This window comes from Hyperoodon ampullatus (assembly GCF_949752795.1).
Source record: "Hyperoodon ampullatus genome assembly, chromosome: 11".
Classification (NCBI taxonomy): domain Eukaryota; kingdom Metazoa; phylum Chordata; class Mammalia; order Artiodactyla; family Ziphiidae; genus Hyperoodon; species Hyperoodon ampullatus.
This window is the reverse complement of record NC_136924.1, coordinates 28,997,159-29,016,689: the sequence shown is the minus strand read 5'-3', so window position 1 is coordinate 29,016,689 and position 19,531 is coordinate 28,997,159. Positions and strand designations below refer to the sequence as shown.

Sequence of the window (19,531 nt, the reverse complement as noted above, 5' to 3'; positions counted from 1 at the left end):
GGGAGAGGCCACAACAGTGAGAGGCCCGTGTACCGCAAAAAAAAAAAAAAAAAAAAAAGGAGACAGGGAAGATTCTCTCCTGGCTTTGTCAGGGATAGGAAAATTCATATTCTGGGCAAAGTGAGACTCAATTCTGCTCTTAGGAGCATGAGGGAGACTTGGGGGTGGAAATGGGGGGATGAGGCCTGGAAGGGCTTCTGCATCAGTTTCTGCCTGTGATCTCACAAAAGAACACTTTGCTGGGAAGGGTCTCAGAGTCCTAGGAAGAACATCTCCTTGGCCAAACTGTAGGTCATGTGTCTACCCATTGGCATGGGGAGGGTGCAGTATCTTGACTGGCAGTCTCTTTAACAGTGGGGTAGGGGTGGTCCCCGGTGCAATGTCAGGGTGCTCCTACTAGGAGAAGGATGAATGGGTGCAGGGCAGGGAGAGCCTGTCCATTGCCCTCTCCATGGGATTGTAAGCAACTTGAAGGGTAGGTCCATGATCTGCAGGACCTTGATCAGTACCTTATCCAGAGCAGATTTCCCAGGATTGCTTGCTGGAGAATTGACTCACTGTTGCATCATTTTAGGGATGTGCTTCCCAGACCCTCTGGTCTGATTCTGCCTTTTTTTTTTTTTTTTTTTTTTGTGGTACGCGGGCCTCCCACTGTTTTGGCCTCTCCTGTTGCGGGGCACAGGCTCCGGACACGCAGGCTCAGTGGCCATGGCTCACGGGCCCAGCCGCTCCGCGGCATGTGGGATCTTCCCGGACTGGGGCACGAACCCGTGTTCCCTGCATTGGCAGGCGGACTTTCAACCACTGTGCCACCAGGGAAGCCCTGATTCTGCCTTTTGTTCAGCTGTGTTGCCTGGCCCTGCAGAGAGCAGCAAGAAACACCAGTGGATGTGCTTTTGAAGATGGGAGTGATTTGAATAAGAAAAGACTCAGGGTGGGGACAAGGCGGTGCAGTGTGGCTTTGGTGGCGCCTGCATCTCCAGAGACTCCAATTCAGCTTTTTTTATAGACCCCCACTAAATGCCAGGCACTGTGCTACTTGCTTTGTCAGTGTTGGTACCGAGATTCAGAGTGTGGTCTTTTGGTTTAGCGAGACCCAGCTCTCCTGTTCATTAGTTGTGTGCCCCAGGGCAAGTTACTTCACCTTCCTCAGACTCAGTTTCAATTCACTGAGAAAGCAGAAATACTGTTTCAGTAAGAATTTCATGAACGAGCTGTTGAGAGGTTTAACAGGATGGTGCCCGGTGCCTGGCACACAGTAAGGGCTTGATAACCGGGAATTACCATGATTACCACTAGCTATTGTCGTGAATTCTCTCCCAGCCTTTCTGGAGTGGGCACTATTATTGCTCCATTTTAAAGATGACCAAATTCAGGCTCAATGATTTTGGGACAGGCAGGGATTCAACACTTGAGATTTTAGCTAGGTCAAAGAAGACTCAGTGGCAGGGGACTGGGGGCTGGGTTGGGTGGAATCAGATGCCCTATTATTGTTGTATGGTTTCATAAAGGTCCTTCTTAATACTTGGGGACCATGTCAGCCACAGCTCTTTGGCACATACAGAACACCAGTTACCTGCCAGGCGCTGGAGATGTTGCAATGAATAAAACAGAAGCGGTCTCTGTGTGAATGAAGCCTGTAAGTAATGGTGAGCAAGGTTATGAAAGGGGACCTAGATGTGCGTTTCGGGGGCTCATTGCAGGGGGTGGGTGCGGAGGAGGGGGTCAGCTGGAGGAGTTAGTTGCAGACTGTAGGGTGTGGGGGGACCCGGGCAGAGGAAATGACAAGCACAAACGTCCAGGGGCATGGACACACCCAGGCTGCTCCTTAAGTCCCTGTAATGACCACAGGCCCCTGCCCCAACCTCCCTGAGGGTAGGCACTGAGTGATGGGTGTGGGTGAGGCCCATGGAGGCAACCGGCCTGATGGGGTGGCAGGAAATGCCCACCTGGGACTGAGCATGCGCCTTGGGGGTTGGGCTGGCAGAGCTGGGTGGGGGCTGTGCCTTTGTAGCTGGAGGTGCTTCTGTGACAACATCCCTGGTAGCAGGTTGGCGGGGCGGTAATTAGCGGGCTGACAAGCATCCAAATGGATTGTGCCGGGGGGCGGGGAGAGGATGGGGGGAGTGGAGGGGGATGGGGGGTCCAGCGGGTGGGGGGAGGGGCTGTGGAGCAGGGATAATGGACACTGAGAGCTGAGAGCTTCCCCTGGAAGGAAAAGAAGCTGCTGCTTGTGAGGAGATGACGAATGAGGCCTCTGGGGGTGGGGGCAGGGAGAGACTGCATCCCGGCTCTTATTCCTTCCCTGTCTGATCCATCTGTTTTTTTTTTTACATCTTTATTGGAGTACAATTGCTTTACAGTGGTGTGTTAGTTTCTGCTGTATAACACAGTGAATCAGTTATACATATACATATGTCCCCATGTCTCTTCCCTCTCTGATCCGTCTTTGTGCTCTAATTGCTATATGCCCGTTTTCCGCCTAAGAGGGATTCTGTCAGGATAAAAATAACCTCTGAGGAGTCTTCTCTTTCACTTATCTTTAAAATCACTCATGGTTAAAGTATAAAATTTAAAGCCATGCCGTTTAATTTGTGTGTGTGTGTTATATGTATCCTACCATCTTAAGAAATTAAAAACTTTTTTTTTTTCTTTGTTCGGCTCACCTGGATAAGCTAAACTCAGTTGGCTAATTTCCTCTCCCTTTGGAAAACTAATGTTTCTTTGGTCTTTTGTGTCCCTTTTTCATTGGTTCCCAAGGTCAGTGATTCAGTGGCCGCCTGAAGTTAATATTTAAAAGCAATGTTTTCAGTGAATTAAGAAATAATGGGATAAGAACCGCCCAGGTATGCCTACTCATGTGTGATATCAAATCAGGCTTCAGATATTGGAACAAGGATCGGACTGAATTGGACTGAAAAGTGTCCCCAGCAGGTCTGTGTGAGGACAGCCCCCTGGCATCAGATGGAAATGAAATGACGCATCGTGCTGTGAAGCGGGTCCTAAATTGCCAGCACGCTTAGGAGTGGCTGTCACCTCCGCCCCACGCCCCCATCTCAGTTTATTAATAATGCAGCAGTTCTGGGGACTTTGCTGTGCTGGGGCCTGCCTCACATGTAAATGTGAATTTAAACCCTTGTTTTTTGGTGGCAGTTTCAGTCCTGCTGCTAGCTGTGGTTTGGAATTTGGTTAGGAATCCCCACCCAGGGTATGATATATCCAGGAGTGGAGTGGGAATCAGGACCCTTGTTGCCGTTCCAGTGCTGCTGTTAGCTTCGTGAACTTGAGCCTGTACTTTAATCTCCCTGGGACTTGGTTTCCTCATCTGTAAAACGAGGGGGCTGGCATAGAACATTCTGGGGCCCTTGTAGCTCTAACATCTGCCGGTGATAATGTTGCTGGGTTATGCCTTCTCGCCCTTCATCATATACACAATCTGATACGATCCCCACAGCAACCTCGTGGGGTCAGTGCTCTTGTCACCTTATTTGCAGATGAGGAAACTGAGGCTGTGACATGTTTGTCCGAGTACCTCCCTGTGCAGGGGGCACCTGGGCCAAGTTCCTGTGACTGATGACAGGGCCAAGGGGCTGAGGCTGGCTTTCCTAGCACTTCTGGCTGGGGCTCTGCTGGGCTTGGAGCTTGATAAATCAAAGTTGCACAATCCTAAGCTTATTCAAGCTGTGGTGTAAACAGTGTCAGAGTGATGAGATGCTACTACTTGAGGCTGTCCAACTTAGAAGTAACCTCAGCCCTCTGGTCTGGTCTGTCCTCCCCCCAGAACTATTGAAACCTGGAAGAAGAGCCGTTGAGCTTTAGATTTCTGAGTTGGTGTTGCATTTGGCTTTCAGGAATGTGAGAGTCCAAAAATAACCCCCTGCTTGGCCACTCGAGTCCCAGCTGAACAAGCCTCGCGTTTTCAGTATTTTTGTGACTCTGATGTTGCCGGTGTAGCATCTCTTGTGCTACTGGAGACCGTTTCCTGCAGGGGGCCTTGGGATGGTTTCTTAGAGATTTCCAGCAGATCCCCGTAAGAGGGGGCTTCTCACAGCCCCGGCTAGACCCTGTCTCACGGAGCAGGCAGGACGGGGGGCTCCGGAGCTTACCTCCTCTCTCCTCCTCTGGACACATTCACTTTGACCAGGCGTGGGAGCTCCAGGTGGCCTGCAGAGCATGAAGTAACCCATGAGCAGCCAGCTTCCATGGCCTCTGGGCATCCACAGGCCTGCCTAGGGCTAGGATGAGCCAGATGTCCTCTGGGAACAAACCTTCCCTTTCCCAGGGGCAAATTAATGCAGGTCACTGAGTCCCTTCAAGGAAGTAGCTTGTTTTAAATTCCCCTCTTTATAGATGGGCAGTTCATGAATTTTCCTTAATCATCTAGCATTTAATATGACTGCATAGTATTTAAGTTACGGAAGGTGTGCCATCCCGGCCACATTGACTGTGGTTTAAGGTCAAACTAAAGAGTGCAGCAGAATCACCGGGGAAGCTTGTAAAAAGTGCCCATCCCAACTTGTTCTCATCCTCAAATTCAATAGGTCTGGGGTGGGCCCTGGAATCTGCATTATGGCAGTCAGCATCCCCCTTTCCTCCCCAGATGGAGGATCTGATGCAGGTGGTATGCCAACCAGCCTTTGGCAAAGTGCTGTCTCCTGGAATCTAACTGCGTGCTCGGGGTGGGCTTGTCGCTTGCTCTATCATTGCTGCTGGTGCTAACTTTCCATCGGTTCCTGCCCGGTTAGCCCTGGCCACTGTCTCCTGTTTACAAACCTCAGCGCCATACAGGGAGTGTAAATCTGCCTGCAGTTTCTTAGTCATTAATTCCACTTCTCTTGTGGCATCGACACGTGCAATAATGACATTCTTCGCTCAGCCCTTGAAGGGGGCAGGTCCAGAACAAGGGATGACTGTATCTTTAGATAGAAACATCCCAGGCCCTTCTGAGGACCTCCTAAGTTCCTAAGTGGGCCCTGGCCCGGTCAAATAAAAATCTGCTTTGCTGTTTCAATTCTGGAGATAGAACACATTTTTCATGGCAGGAGAAAAGAAAAATCAGGGTCATCTGAGGAAACACCATCTCTTATGGGGAGTTTTGGGAAATCGAGGATTGAGAGCTGACTTACACAGGGTTATATGTTCAGAACCTCTTACAAGGTTAAAAGGCTGGTGGTGGCGAATGGTAGGATGCTGTTCTTTGAAGAGAAAGGTCTTTCTTCTATATGCTGTGCTCCCTGGCATCAGGATGCCTCTCCTCAGAGCCTGCTGATACAACTCTTGGCTTCTAACCTGCTTCTGTCTGAAGAAACATCCACGCATTGACATGAATCAACAGGCCAGAGAGGAAGAGGCCCACGGGCCCCACGGTGGAGCTGCCTTGGATTCCCATGGGGCTGGTTGCATCATAGCAACTTGCTAGAGTGCTGCCCTGAGTTGGCCAGACTGCTCACAAAGAGCTGGGGGTCATTTAATTAATTAGGGGCTTTGGCTGCAAGGTGGCCTCCTGGCTGGTGTCACCGTGGTGATGGCCGGGCACAGCCTTCCTAAGTGAAAGCCCTTTGGTGATCCTGGGGAGCTTTGGACCTGTGGGGCCCATGTGGAGCTGTGCCTTTGCCTTGAACTCTGACCATCAACCAGGCCAGAGCAGGAACGCCCTACGCTGGCCTCCAACTTGACTTGGCTAACCATTCATTCCCACTGCAGATGGCCTCTGGGCCCCTTGGTAAGAAAAGGTCCCCTGAGCTGCCTCTGACTCAGTGCCTTGCAGCTCCCGTGGAGTGGTGGAACGTGGCCGGGTGTGAGATCACACCTATGAATGGCAGGGAAGCTGCCAGCTCCTGTTGCTGGGATTAGAACTCAAACTTGTTCTCTCTAAGTGATGCTAATGCCGTGTTTATGGCCCCGTTTCTTCCCTGCTGCTCAGTCCCCAACTCCTGACCTCCCAGGACCTCACATGGGACCCTGTAAAAAACTTCATCCGCTTGGAGGGGGCCCATCACACTGGACTTTGGGGACCGTTTGGGATCCTTTGAGAGATTCTGTCACCTGCGATGTTTGCTATCCGTCCCAACTTTATCCAACGCCTCAAGAATCAGCAGCCTCTGGGCTCAGCCTGCCTGGATTCAAGTCCTCGCTCCATCTCTTACAGGCAGCGTGACTGTGGGCAAATTTTATCTCCTCGGTGCCTTGGTGCCCCTGTACAATGGGGTTGTAGTTAGGACTAAATGAAATAAAGTCCACTGGCACGTGGTTAACACATAATAGATATTAGTTACTGTTATTATTAAGAATATTGCCGCTGCTTTAAAAATGTTGATATGTTAGGCCAAAGACAAAGCACTAAGATCTTGCTACTCAAAGTGTGGTCCCTGGGCTGACGTCACTGTTGCATCACCTGGGAGTTTGCTAGAAATCCAGAATCCCAGGCCCCACCTTAGACCTTTGGATTCAGAATCTTCATTTTGACCAGATGCCTAGGACCCCTTTGAGAGGCACTGTTCTGGAACCCTCTCTTTAGGCTGACAGATGTCAATCAATGAGCATCATGGGAGTGGCTCTGGAGGGAAGAGGGTAGTGATTCTTTTGGTTGGAGCCTCAAATACACACAGTCTGCCTGGAATTTTCTCCACTCCCCAAAGCAGCCCAGGAAGATGGCTGGCTGCCCTGCTCTGTGTAGGCATGCAGGCTGGAAATTAATTTTAACCTGTTCTTGCCTCAGTACAAATGTGGAGAAGGGGAGGATGTGTGAGGGAGGAATGGGGAGGGGAGAGGCCCGTGTGATGATGTGCTGTGGGCTTGTCACCCCTTTAAATGTGGCCCAAGACCCTGTATCACTGTGTCGTTCTGACAGGCCTCGTTATAGTCACTGCCATTCAGTGAACACCTGAGGACCAGGCACTGTACTTACTTCTCCTCCTTACAACAGCCCCAAGAGTTAGGACTTGCCGACCCCATTTTACAGATGAAGAAACTGAGACCTGTGAGGTTCAGGTTTGCCTGAGGTCATCCAGCCAGCAAAAGCCTGAGCTTTCATCATACTGCTCTGCTCCCCATAGCCCTGCCTAGATCCCCGAGCTCTTAACATTCACACTGGCCACGGTGGAAAAGGAAGCCCAGCAGGCCGCAGAGCCGGTAGTTTTGGGTGATTATTCAAAAAAGGAAAGACGACCACTGCAGAAGAGAAGGCTGTTATATTTAGCAAGGGATCAGCATTGGCTGGGCTGTTTGCCTCTAAAACAGTCAGGCACCGCAGGGCAGAATTTGCAGGTCCACAGCCATAAGGTTTAATCATTAAACGACAGGGTGGCCTCATTTATAAGGCACACGGTGATGTCTAGACTTGGGAACACTTAGGAAAGGGGCTGTGCTGTGCGTCGGGCTTAAACACCTGAGTTCCCAGCTTCAGTCATTTGGAAGGCAGAGTGAAATCTCTCCAACTCCTGCAGGAGCAAACTGGACTTTTTTTTTGGAGGGTGTATGATTTCAGACATTTGGTAACCTCTTCCTGCTGGGCCCTTTCCTTACCTCTGTCTTTCTTTGTAGATGTGGGTGAGGATTGAGGAAAACTGGGGAGGAGGTTTGCTCCATAATATCGGGCATCTCTGTGTATCTCTTTGGTAGCCTTCGGCCACGAGGGTAATTACGTAATTATTGTGTGATTTTTGCTTATTGCCCTTGTCCCCTTGTTCCCCCCCCACCCCTTGAGGGCTGGTTGCATCATGGTATCTCAGCACTGTGCTTGGTACCAGGTGGGCGCTCAAAAGGATTAAGTCAATGAACAGTCAAAATCCAGAAAGGCTGGGCTTCCCTGGTGGCGCAGTGGTTGGGAGTCCGCCTGCCAATGCAGGGGACACGGGTTCGTGCCCCGGTCCGGGAGGATCCCGCGTGCCGCGGAGCGGCTGGGCCCGTGAGCCATGGCCGCCGAGCCTGCGCGTCCGGAGCCTGTGCTCCGCAGTGGGGGAGGCCACAACAGTGAGAGGCCCGCGTGCTGAAAAAAAAAAAAAAAAAAATTCCAGAAAGGCTGAAGTGGATACCGTGAGTAAGACTTTTGTCTCTAAGTGGGAACATTTGATTCCCCTGTTCACCTGGCAACTATTGGAAGGAGAAAGGGGAAATGGTCCTGAGGTTGCTTTTCGGGTTCCAGTTGTCTGTCCTCCTGTCTGGTCTCAGACTCAGGAGCCACGGATGCTCATGTGGGCTCAGCTGTTCTGAGCTTCCAGACATTTCTGATGAGGGTGCAATTTAAAGACCCAGGAGGGAGATTCTCCTGCCCTTTTTGCACTTTGGGAACAAATGTGGTCTCCATTCCCTAGACCTTCACTCGCTGCCCCATGAGGAAGCGGGAGGAATTCAAGTTTGTTCTCAGGTTGGAGAAAAGACAGGAAGGCCCTATTTATGGGGTGTTCTCTCTGGGTTAAATGAGGCTGACATTTATTAAGCCCTTATCCTGGGCCAGGCATGTTCTAAGCCATCTAATCCTCATAGGGACCTGTGAGGCAGGTCCTGTATTTTCCTGCTTGACAGATGAGGAAACTGGAGCACAGAGAGGTTTTGCAACCTGCTCGAGGTCACACAGCTGGTGAGTGGTTTTAGCCAGGACTCGAGGCCATGTCCTTAACCATCGTGCCATGCTGCCTCACCGTGTGCTGGCTCAGTTTATCCTTCAACTTCACAAAGGAGGCACTGCATTACATTACGGGAGCTGCATTTATAGATCTCGTTCTCCTTTTTAAACAACTCTTCAAAAATGTGACAACCATTTTTAGCTATCTGGCTCCTATGGAAACATCCTGGGAACTGGATTTGGCCTCAGGCTGAATATGCATCAAACAAAGAAGCAGGGTAATTTCAGATGGTGTGGGAAAGGTGTAGGGAGAGGATAAGGCCAGGAGTGTCCTTTTCAGGTAGAGGGGTCAGGGAAGGCCTCCCTAAGGGACCGTGGAGCTGAAGCTTGAATGATAAGGATGTAAAGATCCGTGGTGTGTAAAGCACTTATCACAGTGTCTGTACCGTATATTGAGTGCGTCATGAATGCCGCTATTATTTCTATCCTTATTGCTTTCATGGTTGGCCATTCATTGGATCTATGACCTTGGGTGAGTCATCTCCCGCTCTTGGGAGTTGAACTGAATGTCTTCCCTCTGGCCTTGACAGTTGCACAGTTCTAAGTGATTTCTAGCATTTGTCTCCCACCATGCCTTTGAAATAGGGGGCAAATGAGCCCTCTTTTACACTTTCAATAGAAGATTCATTGTCGGAAGAGGGAAGCTTCTGTGGAGGGACAACCACCGTGGCTATTAACATTTATGGAGCCCTTTTAGTTTCCTCAGTGCGGAGCGGGATGTGATTAGAATGTGGGCACTTTCCTTTTCACACTGGGCTGGAAACATCCCTCTGGCAAATACACCATGGGACCGTTGGCCTCTCGCTCCATGGTTGGGGGGATTGACAAGTCCACTTATTTTCTCAACCCCCAGAATGTCACTACCCTCCCCTGACCTTGGATGGTGAAAGAATTTATTTCTATTGTCATTTGACAATAGGGCCTCCCCAAGGCCAAGTTCAGCCTGCTGTATAATCAAAGGGGTAGTTTCACCACTCGGCCCATCTTTAGTTCCTGGAGGAATGTAGGAGTTGGTCCAAGAGCCACCCACATCCTCCACGGCCTGCGTGTGTTCACTGTCCGCTTCCTGCAGATCAAGCTCCCAGGATCGCAGGCCCTGCTCAGATAAAATAAAGCCTTCAAGTCATGTCTTTACATTTGACGTAAGCAAAGGCAGGCATTTCTTGCTGCATCCTGAATGGGGCTGTCATGAGGGCCTGGGGGAGCTGGGGGGCCTGGCACCCTGGTGAAAGGGGGCCTTGAAGCTGGAAGCTCATTCATCTCTGTGCAGCCTCCTTGTCTCCAGACGCGTGATCCACCCACACTCTAGGGAGGGTGCTACCTGCCCCTGGGTTTACAGCAGGGCGTCCTGTGTTTCCTGTTTGCTTTCCCCATTCCTCGATTGCCCACGTTAAGTAGGATGCCAAAGAATTCCTAAGTCATCTTCTTGACGTGCCTGTCTCAGTGGTGCTGTTTGACTGGAGTGGTTGCTCCTCCGTTTTTGCTCCAGTTCTACTATCACTTCCCTGGTCTGGCCTCTCATCCACCTAATAACATCAACCCCTGCCCCCCTGGCCTTCTTCCCTCCTTCCCCCTTCCCTCTCTATGTACCTGCCTCCCTGCCCACACTCAGTGTTTTCTTAGGCCTGCCACGCGCCAGGCATGGTTTTAAGCGCTGGAGAGAAAGCAGTGAACAAGATCCCCCACTAGTGTAGGGTCAGGTAATGACACCAATACTGATTTAATGACAGCTGGGGAAAGGTCTGCAAAGGAGAAATCCGGGGACCTGCTAGTTGATTTAACCAGCAAAGAGCAAAATCAAGAATAATAAGAGCTTCCTAAGTCTTGTGGCATCACAGATGGACTGGTTGTATTTTAGAAGCATTTCCATGTATAGTGCTGCATGGGGATCTGGTGCCCAGTCGGAAACTGCAGATGCTCACAGGTGTGAGTGCATTCCTGCTGCCGCCGCCCATGCTTGACCCTGTGATAGGCAAGGTGTGGCCCTGGGCTGCTGCTCACAAGGACTTTTTCCTCCAGAGCCTTTGCAATCCGAGGGGTGTTTTACTTCCTTTCATCCAGGAAAGGTTGCTAAGGTGAGGGTTGAGGTCACAAGAGGACCAGTTTGGAGAGAACTAAGCAGGCGTTCAGAGCTGGCAGCAAATCGATTGGCAGGTTTCCTTGTTACCCATGGATAACCCCCTCCACCAAAGTAGTTTTTGCCCCCCTTAGAGCCAAGGCGGATTAAATTACCAACCAACTTGTTTATGAGCAGAGATGAATTCATTGGCAAACATATTTCTTCCTTATTAGATTCCCATTGTCCTTTAATGTCTTTTTATTTATGTGTTTCTTTTGAGTAATTGCTCTGCGCCTTGGCCCTGGCAACTCTCTGCAGTCTGGATTTGCAGACAACATTGGCACGGAGCTTTTGGAATCAACTGGGGCTGAGTCTAGCTTAGCTTCCTTGGTTTTACTCTGACTTTTCTCAAGCAGGGCCTTTTGGTCATATCACTTGCTATCAAAGGTGCCTTAGTGAGAGGAAGGATGTAGGAAGGATTTGGCTTCTGAGCAATTGCATCAGCATAGCATAAGCTGGAGTCTTAAAACCCAAGGTTTGAGCAGAACTGGCCTTGAGACAGGCCACGCAATAAAGCCTTTTCTATCCATCACTGCGGCAGCTGCATGGTGGGACTGAGTGATGCTAATTTCACCTCTCCATGTTTAGTCATCGACACCCTGTAAACCAAGCTCTCCTTTTTTCTTTTTTCAAAGGATCAGGATTCCTAGAGTAAATGAATCTGGCTGCGTGAAGCAGCCCTCTGCTTTGTGGGGAAAAAAAAAAAAAAAAAAAAGCCACCATCCCAAACCCAGGCTGTTAAAACCTGATGTTTTCTGTTGTCTGGAGAAGGGTGTTTTTGCTATAAATGAAAGATGTGACGGGGGTATTTCGAAGCTTTGTTTTGGTTATTGTCGGTTCTGCCAACAAGTAACATCTGTATTTATTTTCCAAACTCTCCCAATGGCTGATTTGCATCTGTTTAGTTCTCTGAGTAACATTTCATTTCCTGACTTTATAGGTTGCTATAAAATCCATTCGTAAGGACAAAATTAAGGATGAACAAGACATGGTTCACATCAGACGAGAGATTGAGATCATGTCATCCCTCAACCATCCTCATATCATCAGTATTTATGAAGGTCAGTGATTTTTTTTTTTCACCCCCGTATCAGTTACCATTTCTCATACCATGGGGCCTGCCAAGATTTTGAGGTAATTGCCCTTCTGGGCAGGAGCCAAGTATTTTTCCTCATGATGCAAAAATAGCTGGGTGTTATCTCTTATTTGGTTACCTTGAGTGCAACCAGACACATGTAGCACAGCGCACTTTGGTGATAAAATAGCCCTGGCTGGTGCCTTCTTCTATCTTCCCAGTTTCTTGGTGGTTGCTAAGAAACCCACCTTATTGAAAACCAGTATGTGAGACAGCCATGGTTTCTGGAAAATGGCAGTTTTCTGGGTGGCCAAGTAACGGTGGATCTATTGTAAATGTCATTCCCCAAAGCTGATGCTTCAGGGGTGGTGTCATGAGTTATTCAAAGTTAGCCTTTCTGAGTTAGGAATTAACTTCCAGCAGGTCCAAGAAATGCCAAGAAAGAAGAGGGATCTGTTGGTGTGAAAGATACTTTGCAAATGCAGTTCGAGTTGTTGGTGTTTATAGAAGGACAGGGAGGGGAAAAGCTTATAAAGGTGTTCATGCTTCAACTCTTTAGTTCCTCATGGGAAGAAATGGAGAGTATCAACTTCCCAGTCTATCATTTAAAAAAAAATCCTTTAAAAAATTACACAAGCAACATGTGTTTATTGCAGAAATGATTGAAATACAACCGTTAAAATTTTAAAAATAATTTCTGCTCTCTCATTTTGACAAATGGCTCTTTATACAATTTATATTTTTAGTCTACTTTTCTATATCTGTATGTAGTTTTTATCCAGAGTTAGATCATACTGTTTATACTGGGTTTTAGCTTGATTTTTTTTCATTTTGTATATCATGCATCTCTTCCTATATCAATAAATATTCCACTATAAGGACATTTTAAAAGGCTTTATAGTGTTCCATTTATGGACATACCATAATTTATTGGATCTATTTTCTTTTGTCAAATATATAAATTGTTTTAAATTTCTGGTTATTATAAACAGGGCTTTAAAGACTCTCCTTATACATCATGTTTACATTCATTTCTGATTATTTTCGTATGAAAAATCCCTAGTCTTGGATTTACTGAGTCAAAACATTTCTGTAGAATATTTTTTAATATATGGTTGAGTCAGAAAAATAAACCTATTTTTAATTTCTGGTCTGTTCATCATAACTTTTACAGTAAGGGCTAAGAGGAAACCAGACGGTGACCCTAAAGTTTTTCTGATATTTCAGTTTTCCTTCTTCTGGTTCCCTGCTGGGTTTTGCTATGCTTTTTTCCCCCTGCTATTTCTATTTTTGCTCCTCATGTGGAAGTAAATGCTGGTAATATCTTTTATCTTGATTTTTCTAAAGCTCATTTTTGGGACCCTTGGAGGTAGGATTTTTTTTTTTTTTTTTTTTTTGTGGTACGCGGGCTTCTCACTGCTGTGGCCTCTCCCACTGCGGAGCACAGGCTCCGGACGCGCAGGCTCAGCGGCCATGGCGCACGGACCCAGCCGCTCCGCGGCATGTGGGACCCTCCCAAACCGGGGCACGAACCCGCGTCCCCTGCATCGGCAGGCGGACTCTCAACCACTGCGCCACCAGGGAAGCCCTGGAGGTAGGATTTTTAAGGGAAATTTGCATTTATTCAGTCACTTATTCATTCCACAAACATCTCTTGCAGTGAGCCTCAAACTGCAGTCCCTGGACCAGCAGCATCAGCATAAGTTGGGATTGTTAGAAATGCAGAGTCCCAGGCCCTGCCCAGGACCTGCTGTAGATATGTAAACAATATATTCTGGGACCAAGGAGGCCCAAGCTTAGAAGTTTTCATGGAAATATATGGCATCCAAGCTGGGCCTTGAAGGAGTTTTTTGGAGGAAGAATTGACGAAAGTAGAATTCCAGGCTGGTAAAACAAATCTGGATATGCCTGGTAATTGAGGGGAATTTCCAGAAGTTGAGAAGTGAGTTGAGATACAAAATGCAGGATGAGAGTGAATTTTATTAAATGTGGAGTGTTTTTGCTCTGTGCGGGCCGGTTGCCCTGGAAACCTGAAGGCCATCATGCACGGTGTGGACCAGTGTGGGTCACGTGCTCTGTGTGCAGTTCTGTGAGATTTCTTAGCCTAGAGCTGGAGGCTTCTTTACCAGGAAGCAGAGTTTTAATCCAGCGTGAAGTTTCCAGTTCTTTATTTGGGAGACGGTCTGTGGTCACAGAAGTCTGGCATCAAGAAGCCTCCTTCTTTACTAGCATCATGCTCTCCTTGACCTTGGGAATCCTTCAGGCTGAATGGGGAACAGGAGTCTGTCCCCCTTCCAAGGGAAGGCCGGAGATGAACCTCAGTGGAAGAACATCCTATTATCAAGGTCAAGGCCTTAGTCCAGCCCCTGCTGGAGGCTTCAAGAAGAGAAGCCCTTGCTTGTAACTTTAAAGATGGGTATCAGCATGAATTAAAGTTCTTTGGGTGACTAGAAATAACTTTCACCAAGGCCTCAGGTGAGAGCTTGGGCTTCAATTCATAAAACCCTTAGAACTGGTTTTAGGGAGTCAGGGAAGAGCTTGAGTTCTCACACCAGACTTGAGACTTTGAGCAGGATGGTGGGCCTTTCAGTGCCTCAATGACTGCACCTATAAAATGGGGATAACAATTCTGCCCCCTCCTAGGGTTTGTCAGTAGGATTAAATGAGATGATACATATACTGGTAAGCTCAAAAAGGTCATTGTTATGAAGACCCCATAATCATCCTAAGTAGTTCTTAATCTGGGGTCCATTGACAGGGTATTTCATGAGTGAGCTACAAAGGGTCTGTAAATCCTCTGAAATTAAGTATGTAACTATGTTGTCTAAGCCACTAGCTACAGATGGATATTAAAATTAATTGAGGGCTTCCCTGGTGGCGCAGTGGTTGAGAGTCTGCCTGCCGATGCAGGGGACACGGGTTCGTGCCCCGGTGCGGGAAGATCCCACATGCCGCGGAGCAGCTAGGCCCGTGAGCCATGGCCGCTGAGCCTGCGTGTCCGGAGCCTGTGCTCCGCAACGGGAGAGGCCACAACAGTGAGAGGCCCGCGTACCGCAAAAAAAAAAAAAAAAAAAAAGAAAAGAAAAAAAATTAATTGAAATAAAAATTCAGCTCCTCAGACACTTTAGCCACATTTCAAGTAGCTCAACAGCCACATTTGGCTAGTGGCTGCCATATTGGACAGCATCATAGTTGTGGAAACTGAGGCTCTGGAAGGTTCATGACTCCCTGGGTGTGTTTGTTTGCTAGGGCTGCTACCACAGACTGGTTGGCTTAAACAATAGAAATTTATTTTTTCTTGGATTTGGAGGCTTGAAAGTCCAAGACTAAGGTGTCAGTAGAGTTGGTTTCTTCTAAGGCCTCTCTCCTTGGCTTGTAGATTGCCATTTTCTCCCTGTGTCTTCACATCTGTATGTGTCTGTGTCTAAATTTTTCCTTCTTAGAAGGACACTAATCATTTTGGCTTAGGGCCCACCCTAATGACCTCATTTTAACTTGATTACTTCTTTAAAGACTATCTCCAAATAGGATTGCATTCTGAGGAACTAGGTGTTAGGACTTCAACATAGCATTTTTTGTTTGTTTGTTTTTTGTTTTGCAGTGGGGCTGGGAATATTCAGCTTATAATACTGGGTATGCTGGCTAGTTGGTGGCCCTGGCACACAGGTCTTCTTACCCCACTTGTTTTTTCCCTCTGCCAGGCCTCAGCCCTGTATTTCTGACCTTGTGTCTTGTTTTGCTGGCTCTGCAGCCCACCACTGTGCCCCAGGCATCCCCCTCAGCCTCGCCTTTTCCCTCCTTTTCAACCCTGGGGTGTGGCAGGGGCAGTGCAGAGGTAGCAATGGTGGTGGGAACTGAGTCTGTGAGTTAATACCCTGGTCTCTCTGTAGCTCACAAAGTGAAACCTTCTCCCTGGAAGCTGATTGGTCGTTTGATGGGCCAATCAGGAGCCTTAGCTGAGTGCAGACATGTGTTAATTTTCTGAGTGAAAAATCAGTGCCCAGGCATCTAATTGGCTGTTTGGACATTAGCTAAGTGAACTTTACAATTTCTTCTTCAACAAGGACCTTTGTGATTTAAAACACACACACACACACACACACACACACACACACACATCCTAGCAAAAGCAGCAGTAGCAGTAACAATAATAGCAGCAACATGACAAAGCAATGATGTACCTAAACCTGTACGTTTAGGGTCTTTGGGGTTTCATGTGGGGAGTGCACCATTTTGGACTGTACAATCAGATGATATTGAAATAGCTAGTTCCAGAGGAATAATTCATTCATTAAAAAAACTAAGTGCCTACTATGTGCCAGGCCCTGTTCTAGGTACTAGGAATGCAAAGGTGAACAAGACAGGCTCTGGGCTATGGAGCTGAAATTTAGTGAATAGACAAGCGAACAGATAAGTGACTTTTGAGCTGAGACCTGAATGGAATGAGAAGTGAGCCCTTCGAAGACCTGGGCATTCCAGGCAGAGGGAACAGTATGTGCAGATGCTCAGAGGAGGGAAGCAGCTTGTGTTATGAGAAGTGAGAGAGGGCCTCTGAGACTGAGGGACTGAATAGGGTGGCAGGAGAGAGGAAATTGGAGAGGGCCAGATTTTGACCACATTGGCTAAAGGAAAGAGTATGGATTTTTTTTTTTTTTTTTTTTTTTTTTTGCGGTACGCGGGCCTCTCACTGTTGTGGCCTCTCCCGTTGCGGAGCACAGGCTCCGGACGCGCAGGCTCAGCGGCCATGGCTCACGGGCCCAGCCGCTCCGCGGCACATGGGATCCTCCCAGACCGGGGCACGAACCCGTATCCCCTGCATCGGCAGGTGGACTCTCAACCACTGCGCCACCAGGGAGGCCCAAGAGTATGGATTTTTTACACCAGGAGTAGGGGGATGCCACTGGTTTTGAGGAGGGAAGTAACATTTTAAAATTAACACTTGAGGGCTTCCCTGGTGGCGCAGTGGTTGAGAGTCCGCCTGCCGATGCAAGGGACACGGGTTCGTGCCCTGGTCCGGGAAGATCCCACATGCTGCGGAGCGGCTGGGCCCGTGAGCCATGGCCACTGAGCCTGCACGTCCGGAGCCTGTGCTCCGCAACGGGAGAGGCCACAACAGTGAGAGGCCCGCGTACCGAAAACAAACAAACAAACAAAAAAATAAAATTAACACTTGAAAATAATACTAATAATAGCTTGGAGTTATTGAGTGTTTACCCTGTGCTAGGATATGTGTATGTATGATCTCATTTAATCTTTATATCCATGAAAGATGAATTGTTAAGATCCCTATTTTATGGCAAGGAAAATTCAGCTTGGTGGCTAAGTGCATTTTCCAAGGTTATACCAAATACTAGTAAGTGGTGGATCTGAGAGTTGAACTTAGCAACACTCTGAAGCTTGTGCTGCTGTTACTAACCAGGTATTTAGTGGTCTGCAGCAACCCCTAATTGGGGGCAAGCCTTGTCCTAAACCCTGTGATACAGATAATTCCTGGCCTTCATAGAGGTTTCTGCCTTAAATATGTGAGAGTATTAAATCCCAGCTTGGTGGGTATTTTAGAGAATATTTCTGCATACATGTTAGGAAGAAGCTTGGGTCCCCAGTCCAGTAAATTCATAGGTCAAGTGTTTTCTAAGCTGCAGTTCATGGAAATGTAAGTTATTTGTATATTATTCACAGTACCTGCAGGCTCATAAAATCTGCAGCTTCACTGAATCAGTGCCACTGTTCACCAGATCTCAAAAATAATTCCTTTTAAATGTTTCTTTCTCAAACCAGATCCTGGGGTTACTCTCCTATTGACACGTAGGTGAAGGTGATTGACCCTCAAATTTGTCAACTCTGTGTAAACACACAAACCATAACTGGCTTCTAATGCTAAGTAAATAAAAGAGGATAGACATACACCTTCTAGCGTGTGATGCTATAAGGGTAACCTAATCGAGAGAGAAAAGGAAGAAAGAAATCTCTGGCACCATCTTGGGATGGACCCCTGTTTTCAGTCAAAGGAATTCCATTCTCACAGCAGGGAGGTAATTGACAATAAGGAAAGAACAGCTGAAAAGGAAGTGCCCTGGAGCTTTCAACTTGGTTGCCTAGGATGGAAGAGATAAAAACGGTTTTTGCCTGGGGTTCTGATTTCAGGACCCAAGTTCAAACATCAAAGGCACATTGTCTCACCCCCATTTCCCCTTTGGAAGCCCAGGAGATTCAATCTGCAAAACCACAAACCAGCATCTTGCTGCACAACACTTCAGGGAAACAGCACAGTCCAGCATGTAAAAGCAAAAAGGTGGGGAGTGGGGGAGATTGGGCCGGTGCCTTCACTTTTATGCTCTTGGTTTTTTTTGTTCCTGGAAATCTCTTTTCTTGGCCCTGCAAGATTACATCTTCTCTCTCGGCCCTTTTTTACATTGTGATATGCCGGACTGGCCAGCCTTTTCATCACATCCCCTGTCTTAGGTAAGGGTGAGCCTGGCTTTCTGGGACAAAGTAGGATGGCTATTTGGCATTTGTCAGCTGTGATCTCTTGCCTTTGGGAGAGTCTCTCAAACTTCAAAAACACAGTAGCAAGCAAATGTGTTTCTTTTAATAATCATGTGAGTTTCATGCCCTGGCTCCATGAGCCTTAAACCTGCTGTCCATGAGAAGATGTAACAGAGTCTATATTCTACTAAATTCTCCGAACTCCTACTGTGGAGACATTTTAGATGAGTTTACTATCAGTTAAAAGCTCCTCCCAGCTTCTTAGAAGTATACATTACAATATGCTTTTTTAAGCTACCTGTGCCTTATGAGATTCCAATAGATCTTTCTGGAAGGGGATCTAGTTCTTGCCTCTTGGTGAAAATCACTGCTTTAAAAATCCAGGCTCTGATGACGGGCATTCCTGCCTTCTCCTCCCTTGCAACTTGTGGCCAGAGGCAATGGGGCCAGTGCAAGATGTTTCCACAGAACTCAGCAGAGGTCCTGGAGTGAGAAACTTTTGCTGCCCCTGGAAGAGAACCCCTTGAGGATGGCAGGATCCCGATAAACTGCTGAATAATACACTTGAGCACGATTCTCAGAGGGTGACCCAGGACCAGCAGCATCAGCATCTCCTGGGCCCCATCCCAGACCCACTGAATCAGAAACCCTGCAAGTGGACCTGATGTTCTGTGTAATAACCAGCCCTCCAGGTGACTCTGCTGCACTCAAGTTTGAGAAGCGCCATATTAGAAAACCCCCTGCTCAGTAGGTTGGAAACTAAAGCAGGGCTTCATTGCGAGCATCAGTGATTTGGGAATACCTACAATGGAAGCGGTTAACATTTTTCTTCTCTGGCTCAAGTGACTTAATCCAGGGTTTTCAGGCAGCAGGCAAATCCTGATTTAGGCTCTTTCGAAGCCAAGGGACAGCTGATTTGATCTAACAAGGTCTGTGGGTCACTAATACTACCCCGTGTTCTTATTCATTCATTACTTAATCATTCATTCATTCATTCATTCATTTTACAAAGATGTATTGAGCACCTATATTCCAGGTACTGGTCTAGCAGGGTAAATATGTATGCATTGTCCAAATGGGCTTAGATTTGAATGAATCAATTGCTTTGCCAATTGCTACTGTGTGACCTTGGGGTAGTGACTTAACCTCTCTGAGGCTTGGTTCCCTTAGTTATAAAGTGGGGTCAATAGCTGGCTACTTTATAGATAAGATTGTGAGGATTAAGATA

The 19,531-nt window shown here is 47.7% G+C and overlaps 1 protein-coding gene across 1 annotated transcript in view; it reads left to right on the top strand.

Moving 5' to 3' along the window:
- The window catches only part of NUAK1 (NUAK family kinase 1), a gene marked incomplete at both ends in the record, with an annotated part of 66,903 nt that overhangs the window by 18,958 nt on the left and 28,414 nt on the right, over window positions 1-19,531 (top strand). Inside the window, one exon of the mRNA XM_079715028.1 lies at window positions 11,683-11,803. Within this exon, the coding sequence (XP_079571154.1) occupies window positions 11,683-11,803 (121 nt within the window). The remainder of the gene's footprint in view (window positions 1-11,682; window positions 11,804-19,531) is intronic.